The sequence below is a fragment of the Artemia franciscana genome, chromosome 16 (genome assembly GCF_032884065.1).
Source record: "Artemia franciscana chromosome 16, ASM3288406v1, whole genome shotgun sequence".
NCBI classification, from domain to species: Eukaryota; Metazoa; Arthropoda; class Branchiopoda; order Anostraca; family Artemiidae; genus Artemia; species Artemia franciscana.
In genome coordinates this window covers 924,569-946,923 of record NC_088878.1, presented here as the reverse complement: position 1 = coordinate 946,923, position 22,355 = coordinate 924,569, and the positions used below count along the sequence as shown (strand labels likewise).

Genomic DNA, 22,355 nt, shown 5'->3' with positions numbered 1-22,355 from the left:
TAAAATTTGCATTTTATGAATTAAAAAACAACGAAAAACACATAAACAAAGATTAGATTACATAAATATATGTCAGCGTAAATTCAACCAATCATCATTCGAATCCTAACAATAATCTTTTAAGTGAAATGCCTTAAAAAACCATTATTATAAATTATTAAAAAAAATTAAAATTCGCACAAAATATTTAAAGATTACTATGAATTATACGAAAATGTAATTATTATGGAGACAAATGACAAATTGTGCCAATTCTGCTATTAAAGAAAAAGAAATAAAAAATAAAAGAGAAGAAAAGACCCAGAAAAAAATAAAATAAGATAAATAAAAATAGATGAAATGAAATTAAATTCAATGAAATAAAAACATTTAAGTATTTTTTGGATTCAGCATACGATGATATACATTTGGATGACATCATAACCATTTCAATCTTCGACTGAGACCAAAGAATATATATACCTTAAAAAGAATTGACGCTACCCCTTTGCGAGGGAAATATTCGGGCCAATCGAGACCAAAAATATAAAAGAATGAGCACAAACATTGTATAGCCACGTTAACACCAACATTTCTAAATAGACTATCTGTCAGTTTTTTGCATCGGTTACCTTCTCCATTACTATTGCCCTTTTTTGCTAAGTACTAAAATAAGTATTTCAATATATAAAATACTCGCGTTCTTTTGTACTACTTAAGATGAGTGATAACTAAATATTAGTAATTATAAAAAAAAAGATTTAGGAAGATTAAAAGATCGTTAAAGCTGCAGACACACACATTTACTATTCAAAAGAAAACCTATATTTTATCCCATTTTTTTATTAACTTTAATGTATTTTTATTATTATCATAATAATTATTATCATATTTTATCATTTATTATTATCATATTTTATAATATATTATACAATTATTATTATTAACTTTAGTTAATTATTATTATTAACTTTAATATAATATATTACATCATTATTTTTATTATATATATATATATATTTTTTATTATTATTAATATATTAGAGGGAACTGTTCCAAATGATAAGCCCTCCCCCCTTCAACGTGCATGTGCCCACTGTGCCGATATTTTGACAGGTGTCAAGTCTTTGTTCTATATTATCAATGGCCGAGACTAGTTTATACAATAAATTACATTTCTAGAAATTAATCATCAGAATATAAGTAGTATTATCAATCGAATTCATGGCTGTCCTCTGAATTTTGAACAAGAGATTGAGTTTCTTCGTATCGGCCGCCATCTTTATTGGTTTTGTTTCTTGATAAACGAGTCACGTTTTCAGTAAGACCAGTAGTCGTCAACCTGAAACAGAAAATGATCAGCAATTTAAAAGTCAATAATTTTCTCTATAAAAACATATCTAAAGAGCAGCGATTTTAAAACAAAATTAGAAAAAAAGATATATAAAGTTGTATCTGACGCACTTTTTATTAATTTTGTTTCTAGATAAACAGGCGATGTTTTCAGTTAGGTCAGTATAAAATGAACAGTATTTTTTATGTTAAAAAAATGCTTTATTTGCACTTTTAAAAGCAGTGCTCTATTTAAACATATGATGCTAATCACATGTTCCATGAGTAGTGTCTAAAGTAGACAGAATGTAGATGGCAGTGTTTTTCCTACACATAGGAAAAATATTCAGACATATTTCTCAGACATATTCAGGTCTGAGAAAAAATGAGCAGCATAAAAAAAAAATCCAAAGATGTGTTAAGCTGAAGAGATCTGTAAAGCAGGAACGTTCCTAGGATAGGTAAAATATAAATGGCAGTGTGTTTTTCATATACCCAAGACATTTGTTTTTAGATGTAATTTCGAATTGAATGAACATAGCCTGTATTATATATTTTACATTAATAGAAAATGAGCCAGAATTTAAAAAGAAAATTTGAGAACACATTAAGTTAAACGGATCGTCAAAGCAGAGACGTGTATCGTAAATAGTGTCTTGCAATAGCGATGGCAATGTGTTCTTCCTACACCCTATTAATATATTTTGAAATGCAACTTGAAATTTTCATAATTTTATTGGAGAGCATTAGTTCAATTGTTTCCGAACTTCCTCAAACGAAAAATTGCCCCCAGATTTTTGGCTACCAACAAATTTGCCACCCCCACCTCTACATTTTGAAAACAGGTTTTGTCCCCCCTCCAAATGTTTCATGAATTGAAGACACAGATCCTTAATCCTTAGTTAGACAGCCAATCAAAAAAATTTTCTTTATATATACTTTTCCCAGATTGTACCCTACTATATTTCAACACTCTTTTTTTGGCACTCAGCTACTTTATTCGCACATTAGTGGAGTGGAGGCACCGAATTAGGGGCATAAATATAAGTAGATTAGGAGAAACAAAATGCAGAGTTAGAGACAACAATTTATTTGTACCGCAACAAAACATTTTCGTCCCCTTATGTGTCAAAGACATGCGTTGACTAATCTTAGGCCTTATCCTCAAGTATTGTCTTTGATGTGCGAATTTTTTATTCCTTTATATTAATAAACTTCTATTGGTAGACACATCAACGTAAACATCGTTAATTTTCATTCTAAAATTCGGGGGATTTTTGGGCAATTTTGCCAAATAGTGTTGGCGAAAAAGAGACACATCACTGCCCCCTACAAAAAAAGAAACAAGCAATTTCCTTGTTTTTTGAAGATGGCGCTCTAAAACTCCATTTTTAGCTTTTTAAGCATCGTAATTCCAATGGCACACTTTTATTCGAGTCGCAAGCATTTTAGAGGGGTTTCAAGCACATTTTTAAAATTCTCAGAATTTGTTTTAAACTCTCACTGTTAAAATGAACCTTTAATAGTTATCATTCCTAAATCACATTTAAATAAAAAAATGTTTCTCAGTTGACAGTTTTTTTTACAAAACGCGTTTTTAAACTTTCGGTTACTACTGAATGTCCAAAATGTCCTTTTCTTTGCTTAGAATCAATTAGCTGTGAGAGTCAGCCTATTATGGTAAAAGTTAAAGTTAGGTTAGATTATGCTAGTTTAGGTTAAATTTGAATATAAATATCCGATATCGGCTGAAAACCTAACCTAACCCAACCAAACCTTATCTGTTATCATCAAACCTTGCATTAAATTGAAAAAGTTGACTCTCAACGCTGACTAAATCCAAGGAGAAAGGAGAATAAATATATATATAAATATATATATATATATCTACAAATATATATATATATATATATATATATATATATATATATATATATATATATATATATATATATATATATATATATATATATATATATATCAACTTATCATGCTGATTCCAAATATACACGATCCATCAAGTTTAATTTTACCCATAAAAAGTTACAAGCCTGAGAAAATTTGCCTCATTATTGAAACAGGCGGGAAACACCCTCTAAAAATCGAAACACCCTCTAAAAATCAAGGAATCTTAACGAAAATCACACATACCAGAGAACCCTACTGTAGAAGTTTCAAGTTCCTATATACAAAAATGTGCAATTTCGATATTTTTGCCAGAAGAAGATCACGGATGCGTAGTTATTTTTTTGCTTTTTTTTTCTAGGTGATCATATCAACATAATGATCCTAGAAAATCAGGAGAGGGTTCATTCAAACGGAAATAGAAAGTTATAGTGCCATTTTTAAGAGACCAAAAAATGGGAGGGCAACTGACCTCTCTCCCACGCCCCTTTTTTCCCCAATCTTGTCTGATCAAAATTTAGAGATAGCCATTTTGTTCAGTATAGTTGAAAGATTGACTGTTTGTCCCAATTTTTTTAAGAACTGCAACTAAAACACATTTTAATAAGAATAAAAAGCTTTTTTAAAACTGCTTACGGCTTTAGCGCAAAGAGCAAGGCATTGAGAAGGGGCTTCCCTTCATATACGGAATAATTTCTGTTCGTTTTGAGTTTTAATGTTGCTCATTACTTTCAGGTAAAAAAAAACTTGTTTTTTCTTATTCAATTTCTATAAGGACATAATTTCTAAAGAAAGGGTATATCTTCTATAAGGGTATAGTTTCTAAAAAAAAGGGGTATAATTTTTAAAAGTTATTGCTATAAGGGTTAACCTCTGTTAGTGCTTCTCCTATGAAAGTACTTTTCATTAAATGCAATTAGAACGTGAAGGTCAGCTAGAAAAACATTTTTCACTTTTTAAAATATTTTGGGAAAGTGTGCTCCATACACCCCTTTGTTTTGGCTCGGCAATATTATTATTCCAAGAAACTTGGTATAAAGTTGATGGTTGTTTATCTTATACACCAATCTTACCGCAGAACAAACACAAGCTGGAGGTAGTTGCATACGATAAAATATAGTTAGGAGTTACGAAGCTTCCAGAAAATTTTTGTTTTCCAATATTAACCTCGTTGTACATTAAAAGCGTTAGAATTATGGATTAGGATTTTAAAAAGAATTTTGAAAAAAGTCTAAATGACTAACTGGATTTTTGGTTTATTCGAAGTTAAGATCTGAAACATGGTTTTGGCAGATATGACACTATGCTCTCACGTGCGATAAAGCATGAATGTAATAGTTTCTCGGCAATCCGAAGAAAAAAAAAACCCGACGAAATAGATTCTTGATGTTTTAACATCAAGAATCTATTTTGACGACTTTAAAGCGAAATTCCGAACCAAAAGATATCACGTCTGCTCTATCGAAACATATTTTTTATTTTCCGGACAAATTTGTCTTGTTCGATAAAGTCTCTTTGATTTCCAGGGACCGGTGTTTAAAGACAATTTTCAGAGAAATGATTGAAATTCAGAAAATTTTATTCAAGAACCTAGCTTTGAATAGAGACGCAGGTGAATTTGGCTTGATTTCTATTTATGATAATTTACTGAAGTCATATAACGTACAGTTCATTTATCCCAGTGCGTTTGACCTCTTCGCACCTATCAGTTCAAATAAAGGGATAACCGGAAAATAGGAACTCAAGAAGAATAGCTTCTGGTATTGGCTTGAAAAAATAAGAGCAATAAACAACATGTAATTATTTTATTTTGTATATATATTATTGGTTTCAATTGTTTCATTTTAGTATTTCTGCTGATGACGATCACTGTACATGCGATCAAAATATCCAGTATATTATTTGATTGTTTTTTCTTTCAATGTCAAATAACAGGATTTATTCCTATTCGAACTGTTGTTTACCCTTGATTTCAAAAAGTAACTTTTTTTTTAGTATACTCATTGAAAAACGGCTTTTGTTGGTATTTTCATTGAATAAATTGAAAAAACAATTCTGCCACCTCCCTTCTACACTTCTGTGAATTGAAACCACAGGGTTCAAGTCGAAATTAAAGAAAATTACAGAAAAAAATAAGCAATGACAAAAGTAACGATTATATATAGTAATATGGTAAAATGGGATCAATAACTTGCCATAACAGTAAACTAGGTATTTTACAAGCCTACCGCAGCAAAAATGCACTGACGAAGATAGGCCAGACACTAAAGGCTGGAACTGTTCCACTGTTGTGTTTCTACTATCCCATAAGTCATTATCCCTATCCTCGAATGGGAAACCCTGTCTTCACGGTCACACAGGGGTGTCAAAGTATACCTGTCATGAGTCTGCCAAACCAGAACCGGAACTACGAGACTGTTTCAGGGTGATTAGGGAGAGTGGCACGTCTCGAACAAAATATTTATTTGTCTGTTGGGCATTTTCGTGCTGTTTTACTTCCTTTTTGCTATTTTATTTTAATGGGTTGCCCCTCCACCTCGTCGTAAAAAAAAAATATTTACAGCCGTGTATACGTAAAGAGTGAGAATCAACATGAGTGGGACCCATACTGATTGGAGCGCGTTGCCAAATAGTGACCAAGGTGGAGCAACTCCGTTCAACTGGAGGTTTCAGCGACTCCTTGTTTTCCAAACAAATAGCGTAAATTCGTAATGACACACTTGAGGGACGCAGCAAGTCCCTCCCGCTACTAGCAACAAAGGCATGACAATGCTACGAATTAAAAAAAAGGCTTTCCGTAGACAGAATGATTTTAGGAAAATACTTTGGGAAGCAGCAGAAAATACCTTAAGGAGGACAGTTAGAAAAGTAGCTCGAAATGTTAGCAAAATGCTATCTATCAGCTTGGGAGAAGAGAAAAAGGTTTATATGAAGTTTCTAAGAGATATGTCTGACAAGAATAAAATACGAATTAAGAAATTACAAAGGAAATTAAAAAAGATGCGAAATGGAGACATTAGGATAATTGTCATGGAGATAAGGATATTTTTTTTTAAAATAATTTGACAGCAAAGGAAGATTAATTCCGTACAGACTTAGAGAGAGTACTAAAATAATTGAAAAATAAGACGCCTCTAATTAAGGGATATATACACCAAAACAGATAGAGGAAAAGTTTCATTCCTGCATTTGTAAACATTATTAATCAGTGAATTTGTTGTATTGAATCAGTTTTTTAGTTGATGATCGATTTTTTTTAATCTGATAAGTGTCAGTCTGACACTGTGTGTCTGTATCTGTGTTTTTCTCTTTTCTTTTTATTTGACAAGTTTTATCTGACTGTTTCTCTTACTTGAAGAAATTATCCGAGTCCTATTTATACTGAATTCATTAATTCCAATTTTCTCTTTTACAATATAACGTTTCACAAACTAATAAAATGTCAGATGATACCAGACTTGGTAAGCGACTAGCTGTTAAAAAGTATTTAATAAAATAAGGCCAGATTTAGCACCCTGAATTATCATTTAATATCGCATTTTGTATTCAGTTCCTAAAAAAAAAGAAAAAAAAAAAAAAAAAAAAAAAAAAAAAAAAAAATCTTGTCCCGCTTATTCAGTGATGTCTCAGAAATTGTTAAATTGTTTATAAGTGATTACAGAGATTAACCTGATTTCTGTTGGATGAAGACACTTGATGATACTTATGCTGTATGGAAAACTAAGAGATGCAGTATAGAAAGACAATTTAAGCAGGGTCGTGTCTCATACTCATTTAAAGTCATATACCCGTATACAGTCATTAATTAGATGGACTTTGTCCTAAGGAGCACGATAAAAGTTAAGGGAGAACATGGTAATAACGGGAAGTAAAACTCCCTTCAATTCGTTTTATGCGATGATTTGAGTGCTCTGGATAAGAATACTAGCGAAACAAATGAATTTGTGAGGCTTTTAAGAATTCAGTGTGCAAAAATAAACTTAAGTTGAGTAATGTTGACTAATGTTGAGACGACTATGCCGCTTAGACTGCAATTAAATGAGGGTTAAGAAGTCATATTAACTAAAAAGAAGATTGACTGCGCGGATAGCTTTACTTGCCTCAAGTAAGGATGACGGATGCAGCTGAAAGTAGAATAGCCAAGGCTTATTTTTTTTTTCAAGTTGGGAATAGGCACAGAAGAATTAGAAGATAAGTCTTCGAGCTAAATATAGAATATTGGTGGCGATGAAAACCACAGTGATCAAGCGTTGCTTTGAACGATAACACTTCAAAGTCCCAAAAAGAAACTGGCGTATCCAAGGTGGGGGACCTCAAAACCCACCATGACTTTTCTGTTTTTCACTCTTTTTAAGTAAATTTGTCGATCTGGTCAATTATTGGCGCCCTTGTTACATCACACCCCCCCATTTTTTACTTATTAGTACCTATGTCACAACCCGCCCCCCCTCAAGATTTTGCTCCAGATCCGCCCTGAAAGAAGACATGCTGAATGTCTACAGTACAAGAGTAGTTTTTATTTATTTATGAATAGCTTTACATTGAGCCCTAAAAGGCTCTTTCAAACAGACAATTTTTTTACGCAGATAAATTAATCAGATCAATTTTGTGGACAGTTTATTTAGCCATTTTAGACCTAAACCTATCTTTTCAATGGATTTAGACTTACACTTCTTCCAAATTGAAACATTCTTCTTCATCATCTTCTGCCATAAGAAAGTATGGATTGTTTAGCGCCGGACGGAAAATATAACCAGTAAAAACGAAAAAAGTAAATGTCGCCACTTCGAAAAACAGCTCATCCAACCATGTGTACTGAAACGGCACAGTAATCTAAAAAAAGAATAATAGTAAAAAAAACAGTATCGTTTCAAAAATAAAAGAAAAAAACAATATGAACGCAAGTACCATATGTTTAAATTCCAAAGAATATTTTCTTAAAAAATTGGAGTGCAAATGCCATCTACGAAAACTGAAATATATTTTCTGGATTGTTCAAAAAGAAAAAGAATATCAACAGTAGTCTCGTTTTTGCAAAAAATCAAACTAGTAAGGTCTTTATAGCAATAAGGAAGCGTAAAAGAGGACTCAGAGGACAGGGAACTCTGTTCTCTTCCTTCATAGTCGAGGATTAGGCCTTCTTATTCGTCACAACATTATTAAAGCTGCACTTTGTTGGTAAAACACTGGAAACTTATGACAATTTATCAATTTATTTTAATTTTGCACTCAAGATCAAAAACCACGGGCAACTTGTAAGAGTACAAACTGATAACAGTGTCGACAAAAAAGATCAACATCAACAGCATCTAGCGTCTGACATTCCTTGACATGCTTCTGAATTGTATTTTTCTCAGAAACGGAAGTCAGACACTTATTATAGCAGTAATCTTGCCAGCTTTGCTAATTATAATAATTCTGTTTTATTACTATACTAAAAAATTCCGAGAAAAGACAAACATTAGATGGCACTTGAGGTTTTTTTTCCACTCTAGTGTCTCTTTCCGCTCTTATAAGTAACCCATATTCATTGCTCAGGACTTGGCTCTCAAACAATTAAAGCTGCACTTCCTTTACACTCAGGGCAGAGTTAGTAAGCGTGAAAAATAAGTCCATCGTTCCATCAACTTGAGGGATTCAAGGAAGAACTTTGGAGAGATTCTTGCTAAATACCTTACTTCTAAAGGCCTAATTAGAAATGAATTTGATAAGAGCAGAAAGTACCAGAGAACTAGTGAGTATGATATGTGATCTTACAATCCTTTTATTGTCACAAGAAGTAACGTATGAAACAAAGAAAGGAAAGGATATAATACATAACAAAATCGAAAAGGTAAGGAAACGAGGATTTTGTCAGCCAGTAGCAAAATATGAAGACGAAAATTAAAAAAATTTTTCGACAAGGACTTCCGCCAAGTTATCCTCAGTGCTCAAAAAAAAGAAAGAAAAAAAAAAAAAAAAACAACGAAAATAATATACTCTCACTTTGAAAGTTTAGATTTTGTTGTTGTTTTTTTTTTGCTTTTTTTCAGCACCGAGGCCGACTTGGCGGAGGTCCTTGTCGAAATATTTGTTTGATTTTAGCTTTCATATTTTGCTACTGGCTGACAAGATCCTCGTTTTCTAACCTATTTGATCTTTTTTTTCATTTTTTTATATCTTTTCCTTTCTTGGTTTCATACGTCATGTACAACCAGTGTGGTCTTGAAGGTATTTATCGCAAGAAGTAACATTCTAACAGTTTGATATTACCATAAACCAGGCCTTCTGTTTATACCAAAATGTGGAGTGGCATTTTCAGAGTTAGGCTTCATTAAATAAGATTATTAAACTACGATTATTAAGGCGTCATTAAACAACACCAATCCTCGTGATTTTTAGATAAAAGGCAAGTTCACGTCGAAAGGACCATACGATATTATGAAAAAGTTGCTTACAAAAATCTGTCTTCCAACATTAATCATTAGGTCCCTGTCCCCCCTAGAAAAAATTCTGAACAATACTTGTTCTTTTTAGTTTTTAAAAGATGTTTTCTTTTTATCAACTGTTTCTTGTACTATAGGTGCCATTTCATTTAGATAACTTTCACGGGAACATTCCACGCCGTAATGCTTAAAAGACCTAATACTTAATAACACTAGATATGTTAATGCCTAGAACATACTGCTACAGTGGCCAAGCTTTTGTTTGGACGAATACAGTAATTTGGTTACACTACACCGTAGAACCATTCTAACTAGCCTAATTTGAGACATTATGTCATGTTATGTGATCATGGAGGAAATTTCATCTTTGATGATTTTATGTCACCTATTACACCAAGTAGACTTTTACGTCACCCATGTTTTTGTTACCTTATAGAAAATTTGGCTGAACGCAAATTGTTGTTCAATCCCAATTTCTATGTCTATACTGAGAGAAAGGTTGAGATGGCCACGGCACATTCTGCGGGTGAAGGATGACAGATTGCCAAATATTGTCCTTTTGGCCAACCGTCTAGGCCTAAACGAAAAGCAGGTCGTCCACGGTTGCGATGGGGGGGGGGAATCTCATAATGAAAGATTTAAGGGAAATGGAAAGTTCCTGGGATGAAGTAAAGAGAGAGGCTTTGAAGATTGGGGTTGAAGAGGAGCGTGCGTAGCCGTGTTGGCCTCAGGCGGCTTGGTGCTGCGGTGAGTTGTTAGCAGTAGTAGTGGTAGTACAGAAAGTTTAATGTAGAAACAACAAAATGGACAAAAAAGATAAACTTTTCCTAGGTAGCCATTCCTGTTATTACGATAGCTTAGTGTGCAGCTTCACGAACGTAATATGTTTTCTAAGCAAATATTATTTTTTCTCGTATTGGCTTCAACTGGCAACTAACATTTATTTCTGGAGCACACTAAGGTTGCTACCTTAGTAGCAACCTCAGTGTTAGTACCACTAAGTACCTTAGTGTTAGTACCTTAGTAGCAATCTTAGTGAGCTACCATACTTATTTTTGTCTGCAATGAATTTAAATCAAGTATTTTCACAGAGAATTTGATTATAAGCAATTATCTGCATTACCAGTTAAGTGATAGCCAATTAACGCAAGTGCTTAGGCAAAATTATTAAAAATTTAGAAAAGGTAGATATGGAACTAAAATAGCTGGAACCAACTTGTCAAAGTCACGGAAGAATTTTCAATCTGCATCATTCGAGGGCCCAGGGGGGGGTATCTCATTATCTCGTATCAACAAGAAATTTCAACTTCCCAAAAACGCAAAAAATTGAAATTTCAGTTAACGTTGTCTATCACGAGCCACTGATGAATGAATACAGAGATACAGCAGAGGAATGTCTTTCTTTTTAAAGTTCTTAATTTTTTCTTTGCTAGTTGCTTTCTACTTCATTATAAATTTTTATGACTGAGACATAAATATGGTCAAGATTATTTGATCACCCTGTTTGAATTTATTACCATTTTTTTGTCAAGTCCAGCCATACATTTTGTCATACATGCAGAGTTCCAAGGCATGACAAAATTGCAAAAGAAAATATAAATTATTTTTATTATTATTGAAGCTTTTTATAATTACTGGATAGGAAAAAAGTATTATTACAACTTCAAACAATAATGCCAATAAGAATCAAATACTGCCCCACGATTAACTTATGAAAAACCCCAAGATCAGAAGAGAAACTCTAAGATATTCAACAACAACAATATGTGTGCTTAACATACGTTTCGAAAATAATGTTTAAGAATACTTTTTTCAAGATCCCAGGAACTGGAATAAAATACTAGGATCATATAAAATGTCAAAAGAATGGCGGTCCTGATTTCAGAGATCCAATGAATCCCAAAAGCTAAAGTGAGTGCGATACAGAAAAGCCTATAAAAAAGATTCACACATGAATTTATCTAGGGAGAGGAAAACAAATAAAGGAGTCTGGGCCCAAGCTCAGAGCCCTCCCTTGTTCTGAGCAGGCCTATAGATTTAGGCACAGTCTCACCATTTCTTGTAGAGGGGAGGGAGAAAGAAATCCAAATAAAGGAACAATAAATATACAGGAACCAAAAAAACTTTTGAAAGTTTCTGGTGAGGACCTATAACTACGTTTTTTACTCACATCTGGCTTTGACCTTCAAGAAGCAACCGCTAGAGCCCCCTGCTAAAAATAACACGTTGATGGCTGTTAATAAAAGTACATGAATTGGCCTCCCTCAGATGAGCTCTCTCGCATTGTTCTCCCCTTTGTCCAACCGACAAGGCAGACGTGGAGGAACACAATTCAGATCATTATCTAAAGGACACGCCAAGAACCGAGTACTTGAGGAGCAGCTTCATTCGGGTCTGCAAGTACGTTCTTCTTGGGGATATTGTTCCTGCAAATCCCTCTGTTGGCTCCTTCAAAAGAAGGTTTAATAGAAATTTAAAACCTTGTGGTTTCAAAACAAGTTAATTGAATAGCGGCATATCAGATACCTTTAAGTACCTGGCGCGGTGAATAAAGGAAAAAAAAATACGGAAAACTACGAAAGAAAAAAGTAGCTTTTCGGCAATCAACAAAACATACAGATCTTGATTGTTTGAAGCCACTCATTACAACTCTAGCGTTGACCATTTCTTGACTTGCCAACAGAAATGCACTTCCCTTAAAATCACATTTTTAAGAAACATAACCTTAAAGAAGAAATTCTAGAATTTCTTGTGTGACTCAGTCTTTATAATAACCAAGACTTGGAGTGTCCTAGTTATGCCAGGATTTAGATGGTATTTTTAGTTGATATTTTTTTTTGTAGAATTGCAGCGAAAAAGAGACAATTTTTTATTTTCTAAAACTGATCTTTCTGACCCCCTTCCCACTCACAAATTAAAACTTCTTCAAGTGAATAGAGAAGACATCCTAGTATAGATGTCTTAGACTGGATAAAGCCAGTTAATAATAAAACTTATTTAGATGAGTTAGCTAAAAAGTCAACACAAATATAATCCATCTAACGAAAATTAACAATAAAATTAGGATAAAAGTAAGAGCCAATCTTCAATAGATAGACAATAGTCCTTGTGAATACAAAAAGGGTAAAAGAGAAAGAGAAATGAAGAAGGGATAAAATAGATAAGAAGTGGAACAGTCATTATATATAGATGCTGACCAGATAGAAGTAAGAACCAACCTTTAGCAGATAAACAATAATCCTCGTGAAATAGATATAGCATACAACCATGATATAGAAATGTCTAAATAGCTTCAATTTTTCGAGATTCATAGCTGCTTTACCATCCGTCTGTGAGGCTTCTTGGAGATGTCGTATGGACCTATAAGAATGGGCATGGCGTAAATGGATGTTTTTCTAAACTAACAATTACTCCACGAATTAAAGCCTAGTTGACCAATGATGCATGATCTACAACGCCAAAAATGCTCACTTGAATTTTTTACAAACTTTATGAAGGTATCCTCTGTGACAAGCTTAAAGTTATAATTTGTTTACGTATTGACGTCCAACAGCTTGGTAATTTGAGGAAAACTTCCACCACCCATGACCTCGTGCACTTAATACATACTATCGTAAGTAACCCTGAGAAACCAAATATTTGGCTGAACCTTGTCTAAGTTGATTTCCAAAAAGCTTTTAACCTGGTTGACCCCACCACCATAATTCGCTCACTACTGGTTAACTTTGAACTTGATTCTTTCTTAGTAAATATTGTTACATCGTTTCTTTCAAATAGATTTCAAGCTGTAAAATACCAAAATATTTTCTCTAGCCCCCTTCCTATATATTGTGGAATTCCTCGAGGAGGAATTATTGGGACCACTTTTATTTCTAGTTATGATTAACGATATTGGTAAGGAATTCCCCAAAGGTGGAAATACGTGGATCATTTATATATATATATATATATATATATATATTTATATATATGTTAATTGTTGTGACCAAAACCCTCAAGTTCATTTTCCTATAATTTCAAAGTAATAATACGTCTTCCATGATTAACCCATGACTAGTATAGCTATGATAAATGGTTGCATACTATCATGAAGAATGGTCTTGACACAGACAAATAAATGCAACCAGATCATCAGTTCATCAGATTCACCAGATCACCGCAAAATATTTCACTCACTTCACTGACGTCCCAATTTTGCTAATTTTAAGTACGAATTTCTCACCCAATGAAAAACGCGAGTAGATTAAAACAAATTAAATTAACTAATTAAAATTCATTCTATATTTATATAGAGATTTACAAGTTGTTGGGTTGGCTGTAATTACCCGGTTACAGTTTCGGAAGGACAGGTAGGCGTTGTGTATCCTTATCGTCTCATGCATGAATGAAGACAGACGAACTCCATCCTAAAATGTATGAATAAGCTCTTTTTACACATCATATGACGGGGCTTAATATATACTAATGATTATTTCCTGAAGATTCAAGTATAGCCTATATGATAAATAGTTGCATATTATAATGAAGAATGGTCTTGACACAGACAAATAAATGCAATGATATTCAATGCACAAAAAGTCACAGAACCATTGCTAATATATATTGCTTAAAAACATCATGACATTCGCCTCTAATTATAAAGGCCCTTTCAATCTGTCAGCTGCAGCTTCCCTGGCGAACTACAGTTAATCTCTGTCTTGTACCTGACCATGGGTCCGGACCCATGGTTCGAGATCCTTTTTGAATTCTTACTAAAGATTCTTATTCTGTCCTCCTGTTTGTAGTCTCCAGGGGGCCAGGGCTCGCAGATGAGAATGTCCCGACATGTCACACTTTCGGGTGATACAAGGAGAAGCCCCTAAAATTTCTCCCTTTGGTTTATGCTGCTTCCTTCCTAAATATAGTTGCCACGATTTTCTTGTATTCGTTTCAAATCCTTTCATACTTCTGTACTCATAGAAAGATACTCACGGTAGTTAACCATATAAAAAAGAATAAATTCAGCTTACCATAATATGAAAAAGTTTAAAAAAATAGTATGGCTAACTTCTGTACGAATTTCGGAAATGCAAATCCTTAAAAAAAAAAAAAAAAAAAAAAAAAAAAAAAAAAAAAAAAAAAAAAAAAAAAAAAAACAGGATTATCGGGTATAATGAGATACCTAATTTGTCCTGTTTGAGTATTTTTCACGTAAACCGTGGGTAACTTAGCCTGAAAGAGCACGATAGATAGTTGGTCCATATCAAAATGTACTACTAGAATAAAAAAAATAAAATAAAATGTATAGATTCAGTTACAAGAGTTCAGCTTGATATAATTGAGAGTGGAAGCGTGGGAGGAGTGGAAGCGTGGAACCCTTGCAAGAAATTAAATAAAAAGCCAACTGAAAGTAGGTTTTTCGACTGAATGTTAGAAGCAACATTAAAACTTAAGCCCAACAGAAATTGTTAAGTATATGAGGGGGTTCGACCCCTCGTCAATACCTCACTCTTTACGCTAAAGTTTGAATTTTTCTCCAAATCTGTAAGAATCACCGTTTAATTAGAATAAATAGCTGTTTTGAAAGTTCAAAGAATTTTTTTTAGCGTAAAGAGTGAGGTATTGACAAGAGATCGACCCTGCCCCAATATACACAATAATTTCTGTTCGTTTCAATTTTTAATATTGCTCCTTACTTTCAGTAAAAAAAACCTGTTTTTTTTTAATTTAATTTCTGACTGTTATTTAAATTTTGCTGGGAAGCCCAGCGTCCCTTTCATAGAAGAATTCTCTTTCCCCATGAAATATCACTCCATGGAAAGATTCTCTCACGTAACCCTCTCCTACCGACCCCCCACAAGAAAACGTCTATATACTTTCCAATAACCAATACTCTATGTAAACAATGGGCTAAGTTCATAACTTGCAGCCCTTACCCCAGGGAACTGTTAGGGATTAAGTCGTCCTCAAAGACATAGTTATTTAATTTTCTGACTATGCTGAACAAAATGGCTATCTCAAAATTTTCATCCGGTGACTTTCATCCGGAAAAAATGAGCGTGGGAGGGGGCCTAGTTTCCCTCCAATTTTTTGATCACAAAAAAAAACAACTAGAGCTTTAATTTAACATTCTAGGTCCACTGGGTCAACACGATCCCCCCAGAAAAAAAAGAAAAAGTAAACACGCATCCGTGGTCTTACTTCTAGCAAAAAAAAAAAAAAAAAAAAAAAAAAAAAAAAAAAAAAAAAAAAAAAAAAAAAAAAAAAAAAAAAAAAAAAAAAAAAAAAATCGAGATTAATCGATAAGATAGGAGCTAGGTACCTCTACAATAGGGTTCTCTGATACGCTGAATCCGATGGTGCAATTTTCATTAAGATTCTATGACTTTTAGGGGGTATTTCCCCCCTTTTCCGAAAATAAGGCAAGTTTTCTCAGGCTCGTAACTTTTGAAGGGTAAGACCCAACTTTATGAAACTTGTTTAAAAACAGCATAAAATTCTCATTCTTTTAAAATGTATTTATATAAAAATTCCGTTTTTTAGAGTTTCGGTTACTATTGAGTCGCTTCTTACCCACAGTTCATTACCACGAACTTTTTGATTCTGAAAATGAATCATTTGGTCAAACAAGCTTATCGGCAACTGAAATACTCAATTTACGCGCACGTTATTAAATTACAAATTAAATTACACTTAGCAACATAGCAAACGGCATAGCTTAAATAAAATAGCTGTTAAATCTGTTAAGTAGTAACTATCGCAGGAATGAATCAAACATACACGTAGAAGACATTGCAGCTGACCCCCTCCCTCTGAAATCCCAAAATAATAGGGATTTTCCCCATGATTTCCTGAACTGTTTTCCTCGCATGCTTACTTAACTGTACCTGTAGCAGAGCCCGACGTTTCCCGCCTCACTTGGCATCTGAAACTCAGATGTTACGTGAAAATAATAAGCAATGTTTTCTCAGCAACCCCCGCTGAGCCACGTTAATATTTTCCTAGTATCCCTATTCAAAGCAACTCACACTATATAAAAAAGATATAAAAAACCATCAACTTTATGATATAATTTTATAACTGGCCAGTTTTTCTATGATGCTTACGCCTCTTTGCCAAGAATTTAAACCCTCAAAAATTAACTCTGCGTAAGGGTCAGCACTAGACAGCAGCTCAAACGTGTATTTAACAGTAGCATCAATGACAATACGTAATGAATCAAGATTAATTTATGTTGTAAAAAACAGGCTTCATAATTAAAATAAAAAGAAAATATTGAAAAACGGGTTAAACACTGAAATAAGACAGTGAACTGTCATATTACTCTGTCTTGAAAGAAGTCATTGCGATGTCTTAAAAAATTGTCCTCACTCTGTCTTATTTCAAAGTTTATAAAATTTGATCCATTTTTCAATAATTTCAGTTCATTTCAATTATAAATTGAGTCTTATCTAAGAAATTATCAAAAATCGGCTTTATCAGAATAGGTAAAAAAAGGTAAAGAGTACAGACTAGAATTTACAGTCCCTACCGGTGGTGCTAATCTCCATTTCATAGTCCTTCACCCAGAGAGCGCAATGGGGTGTTGGGGGCCAGCCATCCTGTGCTTCGAACACCCTTCCTGTTTACCTTCCCCAGATTTCTCCAGGTACCTATTTAGATCTGAGTCGACCCTGGCTGAGCTTACGGAACCACGCCACTCACCCCCATTCCAGATTAAATAACCAGCGACACCAGGACTCGAGCCCATGTCCTCATGGACCAAGGATTTCAAGTCTAGCGTGCTAACCAGTTGACTAGGACGATATCAGGATAGTCTTATTGAAAGATTCCAAAATAGTTGAGCCATCCCAGCCGAGTTGATTGGTGCACTGAATTTAGGATCCTTTGTCCGAGAGGACGAGGGTTCTAATCCTAGTGTACCCAATTATTTGTTTTGGTACGGGAGTCAGTGGCGTGACTCTGTAAGCTCAGCCAGAGTCGACCCAGCTCTAAATGGGTACCTGGAGAAATCTGGGGAAGGTAAACAAGAAGAGTGTGCGAAACCACAGAATGGCTGGCCCCTCCCATTGCTCTTCCTGGCTGAAGGGCCTTGAGACGGAGATAAGCACCGCCGGTTCGGACTTTAAGGGTCTAGTGCCGTATCCTTTATTCCAAAATAACACAAACCTTGACATTGTAGTAGGCAGGGTTTTGTTAGGGGAGCGTTGACACTGCACTGAATTTTCCGAAGAAAATCAAAAAATATATGGTGAAGCCGAATTTTTTACAGTAAGCAAAATGCGTAAAAGTAGCTATGTCTGTGATCAAATGTCCTACTGATTATTTAACTACTTGTCCTTCCCGTGATGTCTTACACCACATTGACACTGAGATTCTTTTTTGGGAACGATGATCCGAGTTCTATCTACTCCACGGACACGATCCCATCGCCTTCTTTTCTTCAACTGCAAGGTCCAAAGGTCTGAGCCTATCCTCATAGATGCTAGGCATAGAGCCAGTGAAGCCCGCTCTTTACGTTTTAGAATCTGATACCCCACAAGATGGAGTTAAAGCATAAACGTTCAAATTAAAAATAGAAACTTACCACACAACTGGAAAGAGAATAGCGCCACAGCAAACAAGATCCAGAAGAATAAACATTTCAGACCAGGTCATGTGACCTACGTTACCCTGTTCTGATTCTTCAGTGATTATGTACGCCACATTTGCCAGAATCTGAGGGGAGAAAAAAAGTCTCAAAAACGAATGAAACTTCTTAGAGCGAAAACTGGCAATATAGTCGAAAAGAAAAAATCGCCGACGAATCTAACAATTTTTTTTTTTTAGCTGATTTTTGTTTTTTCAGGGACTTAGACATGTTGTAAAGGGTACAGAAGGCAGAATTCTGCTACAGTGGCCTACCAGCTTATACTTAACTAGCCTATTTAGCCTTTCAAGATTTTTCCAGGCCTACTTATTGCATACTGGACTTTGAATTAAGATAACAAAAATGCTAATTAACCATCGCTTACAGAAAAATCCCAGCTTTAATCCTATACACTGCAGACTAACTAGTTACTGTATACAACTGTATCTAAAATTGTCCACTTTTTCAAGAATTTCGCCAGACACTACACTGTCACTTTTGGTAGAAGTTGTTTTTAATTGATTGTTGTTGTTTTTTAATTAATCTATCGATTGTGATTATATGAACAGCTATGTTGAAAGGGTTGAGATGGGTCGGTCACGTCTTGCGGATGAAGGATGACATATTGCCAAAGAAGGATTTGAAGGAAATTGGAACTTATGAGAAGCGGATAAAGAAGGAATCTTTGAATAGGTTAGGACGGAGGAAAAACGTGCGCCACTGCGTTCCCCTCAGGCGCCTTGAGGCTGCATTGATTTATTAGTAGAAGTAGCAGAAGTTTTATTGAGATTGGTACGTACGGTTTCGTACATACGAACGATTTTTGCACGTTCGGAAATTTAGAAGATTTATTTTTATCTATTTATATTTTTTTTTTAGCAATGAGGACCTAGCGATGGCTCTAAAAGAAAAGCGGAAACGCTCTAAGCTTGGTAAAAGAGAGAAGGAGTTTCTACAAGAAGTTTCCGAGAGAGGAATCTTATGAGAATGAGAGTAAAGTAGGAGAAATGGAGAAGGTATTAAAATATAAATTGAGGGATGGTTAAAATTGATGAGGATCTGGATGATGGAATCCAGCGGCATAATAGTAGCATATTACGTTGACATTTTAAGAAAACGAGAGGAAGCAGTCTGTTCGGAATTGTTCCAGTCAAAGACAAGAACTGAGTCTCAATTAGCAAATAGAAAGTTTTAGAGACATGGGGAGAAAATCTTGAGATTTTGCAAAAGGAAAAAAAGTCGTAGGAAATGATGTAGAAGAAAATGTATTTTTTTTTCGACAATTTGGAGGTGAAGGAAGATATATTTATCGAGAAGTTTAAAGCAAAAGGACTTACAAAAGAAACCAAATAAACAAAGCATTTAAATGAAAATAGATTAAAAGGACTAAAAATTAATAAATCTTTAGACTCTGTCAATTTGGAAAGTAAATTTTTGAAATAGGGTGGTAACAAAGTTCAAATAAGATCCCAAAAATTATGATTTTCATAAAGGGGGACCTTGGAACTTTAGGATGTCTACTTTTCCTTCTTATATCAAACCGCTTTCGAACACTTACATTCGCTTTTTTCAGCTCCAAGGTGATATTCATAGGTCTCTTAGATTTACGTCATCCGTAAATTTAAGGTCCTTTTAATTTTTTTTCCAAATGATTAATTTTTCCATACCGTATATAGTGCTATCCATATATATATATATATATATATATATATATATATATATATATATATATATATATGGCGCTTCGCGCCATATATATATATATATATATATATATATATATATATATATATATATATATATATATATATATATATATGTCGGGGTGGCTTCGCGCCACCCCGACACCTAGTTGGTGGGGGCACTTCGCACCCCCCAAGCCCCCCTGCGCGCGTAAGTCGTTACACGCCATATTAGTTACGCGCCATTGTAGTTGTGTCCCTGTGTCCCACCTTTGAATATATATATATATATATATATATATATATATATATATATATATATATATATATATATATATATATATATATATATATATATATATATGTTTTTAACTACGTAAAACTTGCGAATATACAACAATCTTCGCTGTCCCATTGTCTGTGCATATAAATAGATTGTCAGGTTTACCGACTCTTGAACATGCAACATATAATTGTCCATGGGAAAAACAATCCGTATTCAGATCTATACCTCATTATTCTAATGATTGCCATTGAGCTTTGTTCATGGTGATTGCTAATCGAACGCTCCCTATATCCCCGTCGTCATTTATATATCCCCCTGTGCCCCCCGGCGTCCCCGTTGTAGTTGTGTCCCTGTGTCCCGGTCGTCATTTATATTCCCTGTGTCCCGGTGTCCCAGTCTGTGTCCCAGTCGTCATTTATATTCCCTGTGTCCCGGTCTGTAATTTCTCTTCGAATATTCCCTGTGTCCCGGTCGTCATTTATATATCCCCCCTGTGCCCCAGCGTCCCCGTTGTAGTTGTGTCTCTGTGTCCCGGTCGCCATTTATATTCCCTGTGTCCCGGTCGTCATTTGTGTCCTGGTGTCCCGGTCTGTAATTTCATCAGTTGACAAACATGACGTCAGTCGACAAACAACTTCATGACGACATACAGCTCAATCCTTATAATGACGTCAGTCGATACACAAACATGACGTCACTCGACAAACAGACAACTTATCTATATATATATATATATATATATATATATATACTAGCTGTTGGGGTGGCGCCAAGCGCCAACCCAACACCTAGTTGGTGGGGCGCTTCGCGCCCCCCCAAGCCCCCCCGCGCGCTTAAGTCGTTACGCGCCATATTAGTTACGCGCCATTGTAGTTGTGTCCCTGTGTCCCATCTGTGAATAGAGATAGATATAAATATATGTTTTTAACTACGTAAAACATGCGAATATACAACATTCTTCGCTGTCCCATTGTCTGTGCATATAAATAGATTGTCAGGTTTACTGACTCTTGAACATGCAACATATAATTGTCCATGGGAAAAACAATCCGTATTCAGATCTATACCTCATTATTTTAATGATGTGTCCCTGTGTCCTGGTCGTCATTTATATTCCCTGTGTCCCGGTCGTCATTTGTGTCCCGGTGTCCCAGTTTGTAATTTCTCTTTGAGTATCCCGGTCGTCATTTATATTCCCTGTGTCCCGGTCGTCATTTGTGTCCCGGTGTCCCGGTCTGTAATTTCTATTCGAACAATCCCTGTGTCCCGGTCGTCATTTATATATCCTGCCTGTACCCCCGCCGTCCCCGTTGTAGTTGTGTCCCTGTGTCCTGGTCGTCATTTATATTCCCTGTGTCCCGGTCGTGATTTGTGTCTGGGTGTCCCAGTGTGTAATTTCTCTTTGAGGTTCCCGGTCGTCACTTATATTCCCTCTGTCTCGGTCGTCATTTGTGTCCCGGTCTGTAATTTCTCTTTGAGTGTTTTTTCTTTTTAGTTTTTTTTTAGTTTTTTACCTTTTTTCTTTTTTCAGTTTTCTTTTTCTTCTTTATTTTTCAGCGTCACTATGAAGTACATATCGACGAACCTTTATTTTTTTAACTTAAATCTGGTAGGCATTGATGACCTTATCCAAGTTAAAATCCCAAACCCAATAGGTTCTTCAGTCATTTTACAATTAAACATTTTTCCGTGAACAAATGTCTTAAATGCCGTTAATGACGTCACCGTAAAAGCAAAAATGACGACAACTAATTTCATGACGTCAGCCGACACAGAAACATGACGTCACCTGATCCACAGACAGACAGACAGACAACTTATTTTTATATATATAGATATATATATATATAGATATAGATATATATAATAGATATAGATATAGATATATATAATAGATATATATATATAGATATATATATATATACTAGCTGTTGGGGTGGCGCTTCGCGCCACCCCAACACCTAGTTGGTGGGGGCGCTTCGCGCCCCCCCCCCAAGCCCCCCCGCGCGCGTAAGTCGTTACGCGCCATAATAGTTACGCGCCATTGTAGTTGTGTCCCTATGTCCCACCTGTGAATATAGATATATATATATATATATGGTTTTAACTACGTAAAACTTGCGAATATACAACATTCT

General features: G+C 34.8%; 1 protein-coding gene across 1 annotated transcript in view; it reads right to left on the bottom strand.

Moving 5' to 3' along the window:
- The window catches only part of LOC136036880 (protein GPR107-like), a 75,773-nt gene continuing 53,418 nt past the window's right edge, over window positions 1-22,355 (bottom strand). The window contains exons 10-13 of the mRNA XM_065719222.1: window positions 18,208-18,338; window positions 12,860-13,001; window positions 7,886-8,049; window positions 1-1,321 (exon numbers count right to left, since the gene is read on the bottom strand). Coding sequence (XP_065575294.1) covers window positions 1,192-1,321; window positions 7,886-8,049; window positions 12,860-13,001; window positions 18,208-18,338 — 567 coding nt within the window. The 3' untranslated portion in view covers window positions 1-1,191. The remainder of the gene's footprint in view (window positions 1,322-7,885; window positions 8,050-12,859; window positions 13,002-18,207; window positions 18,339-22,355) is intronic.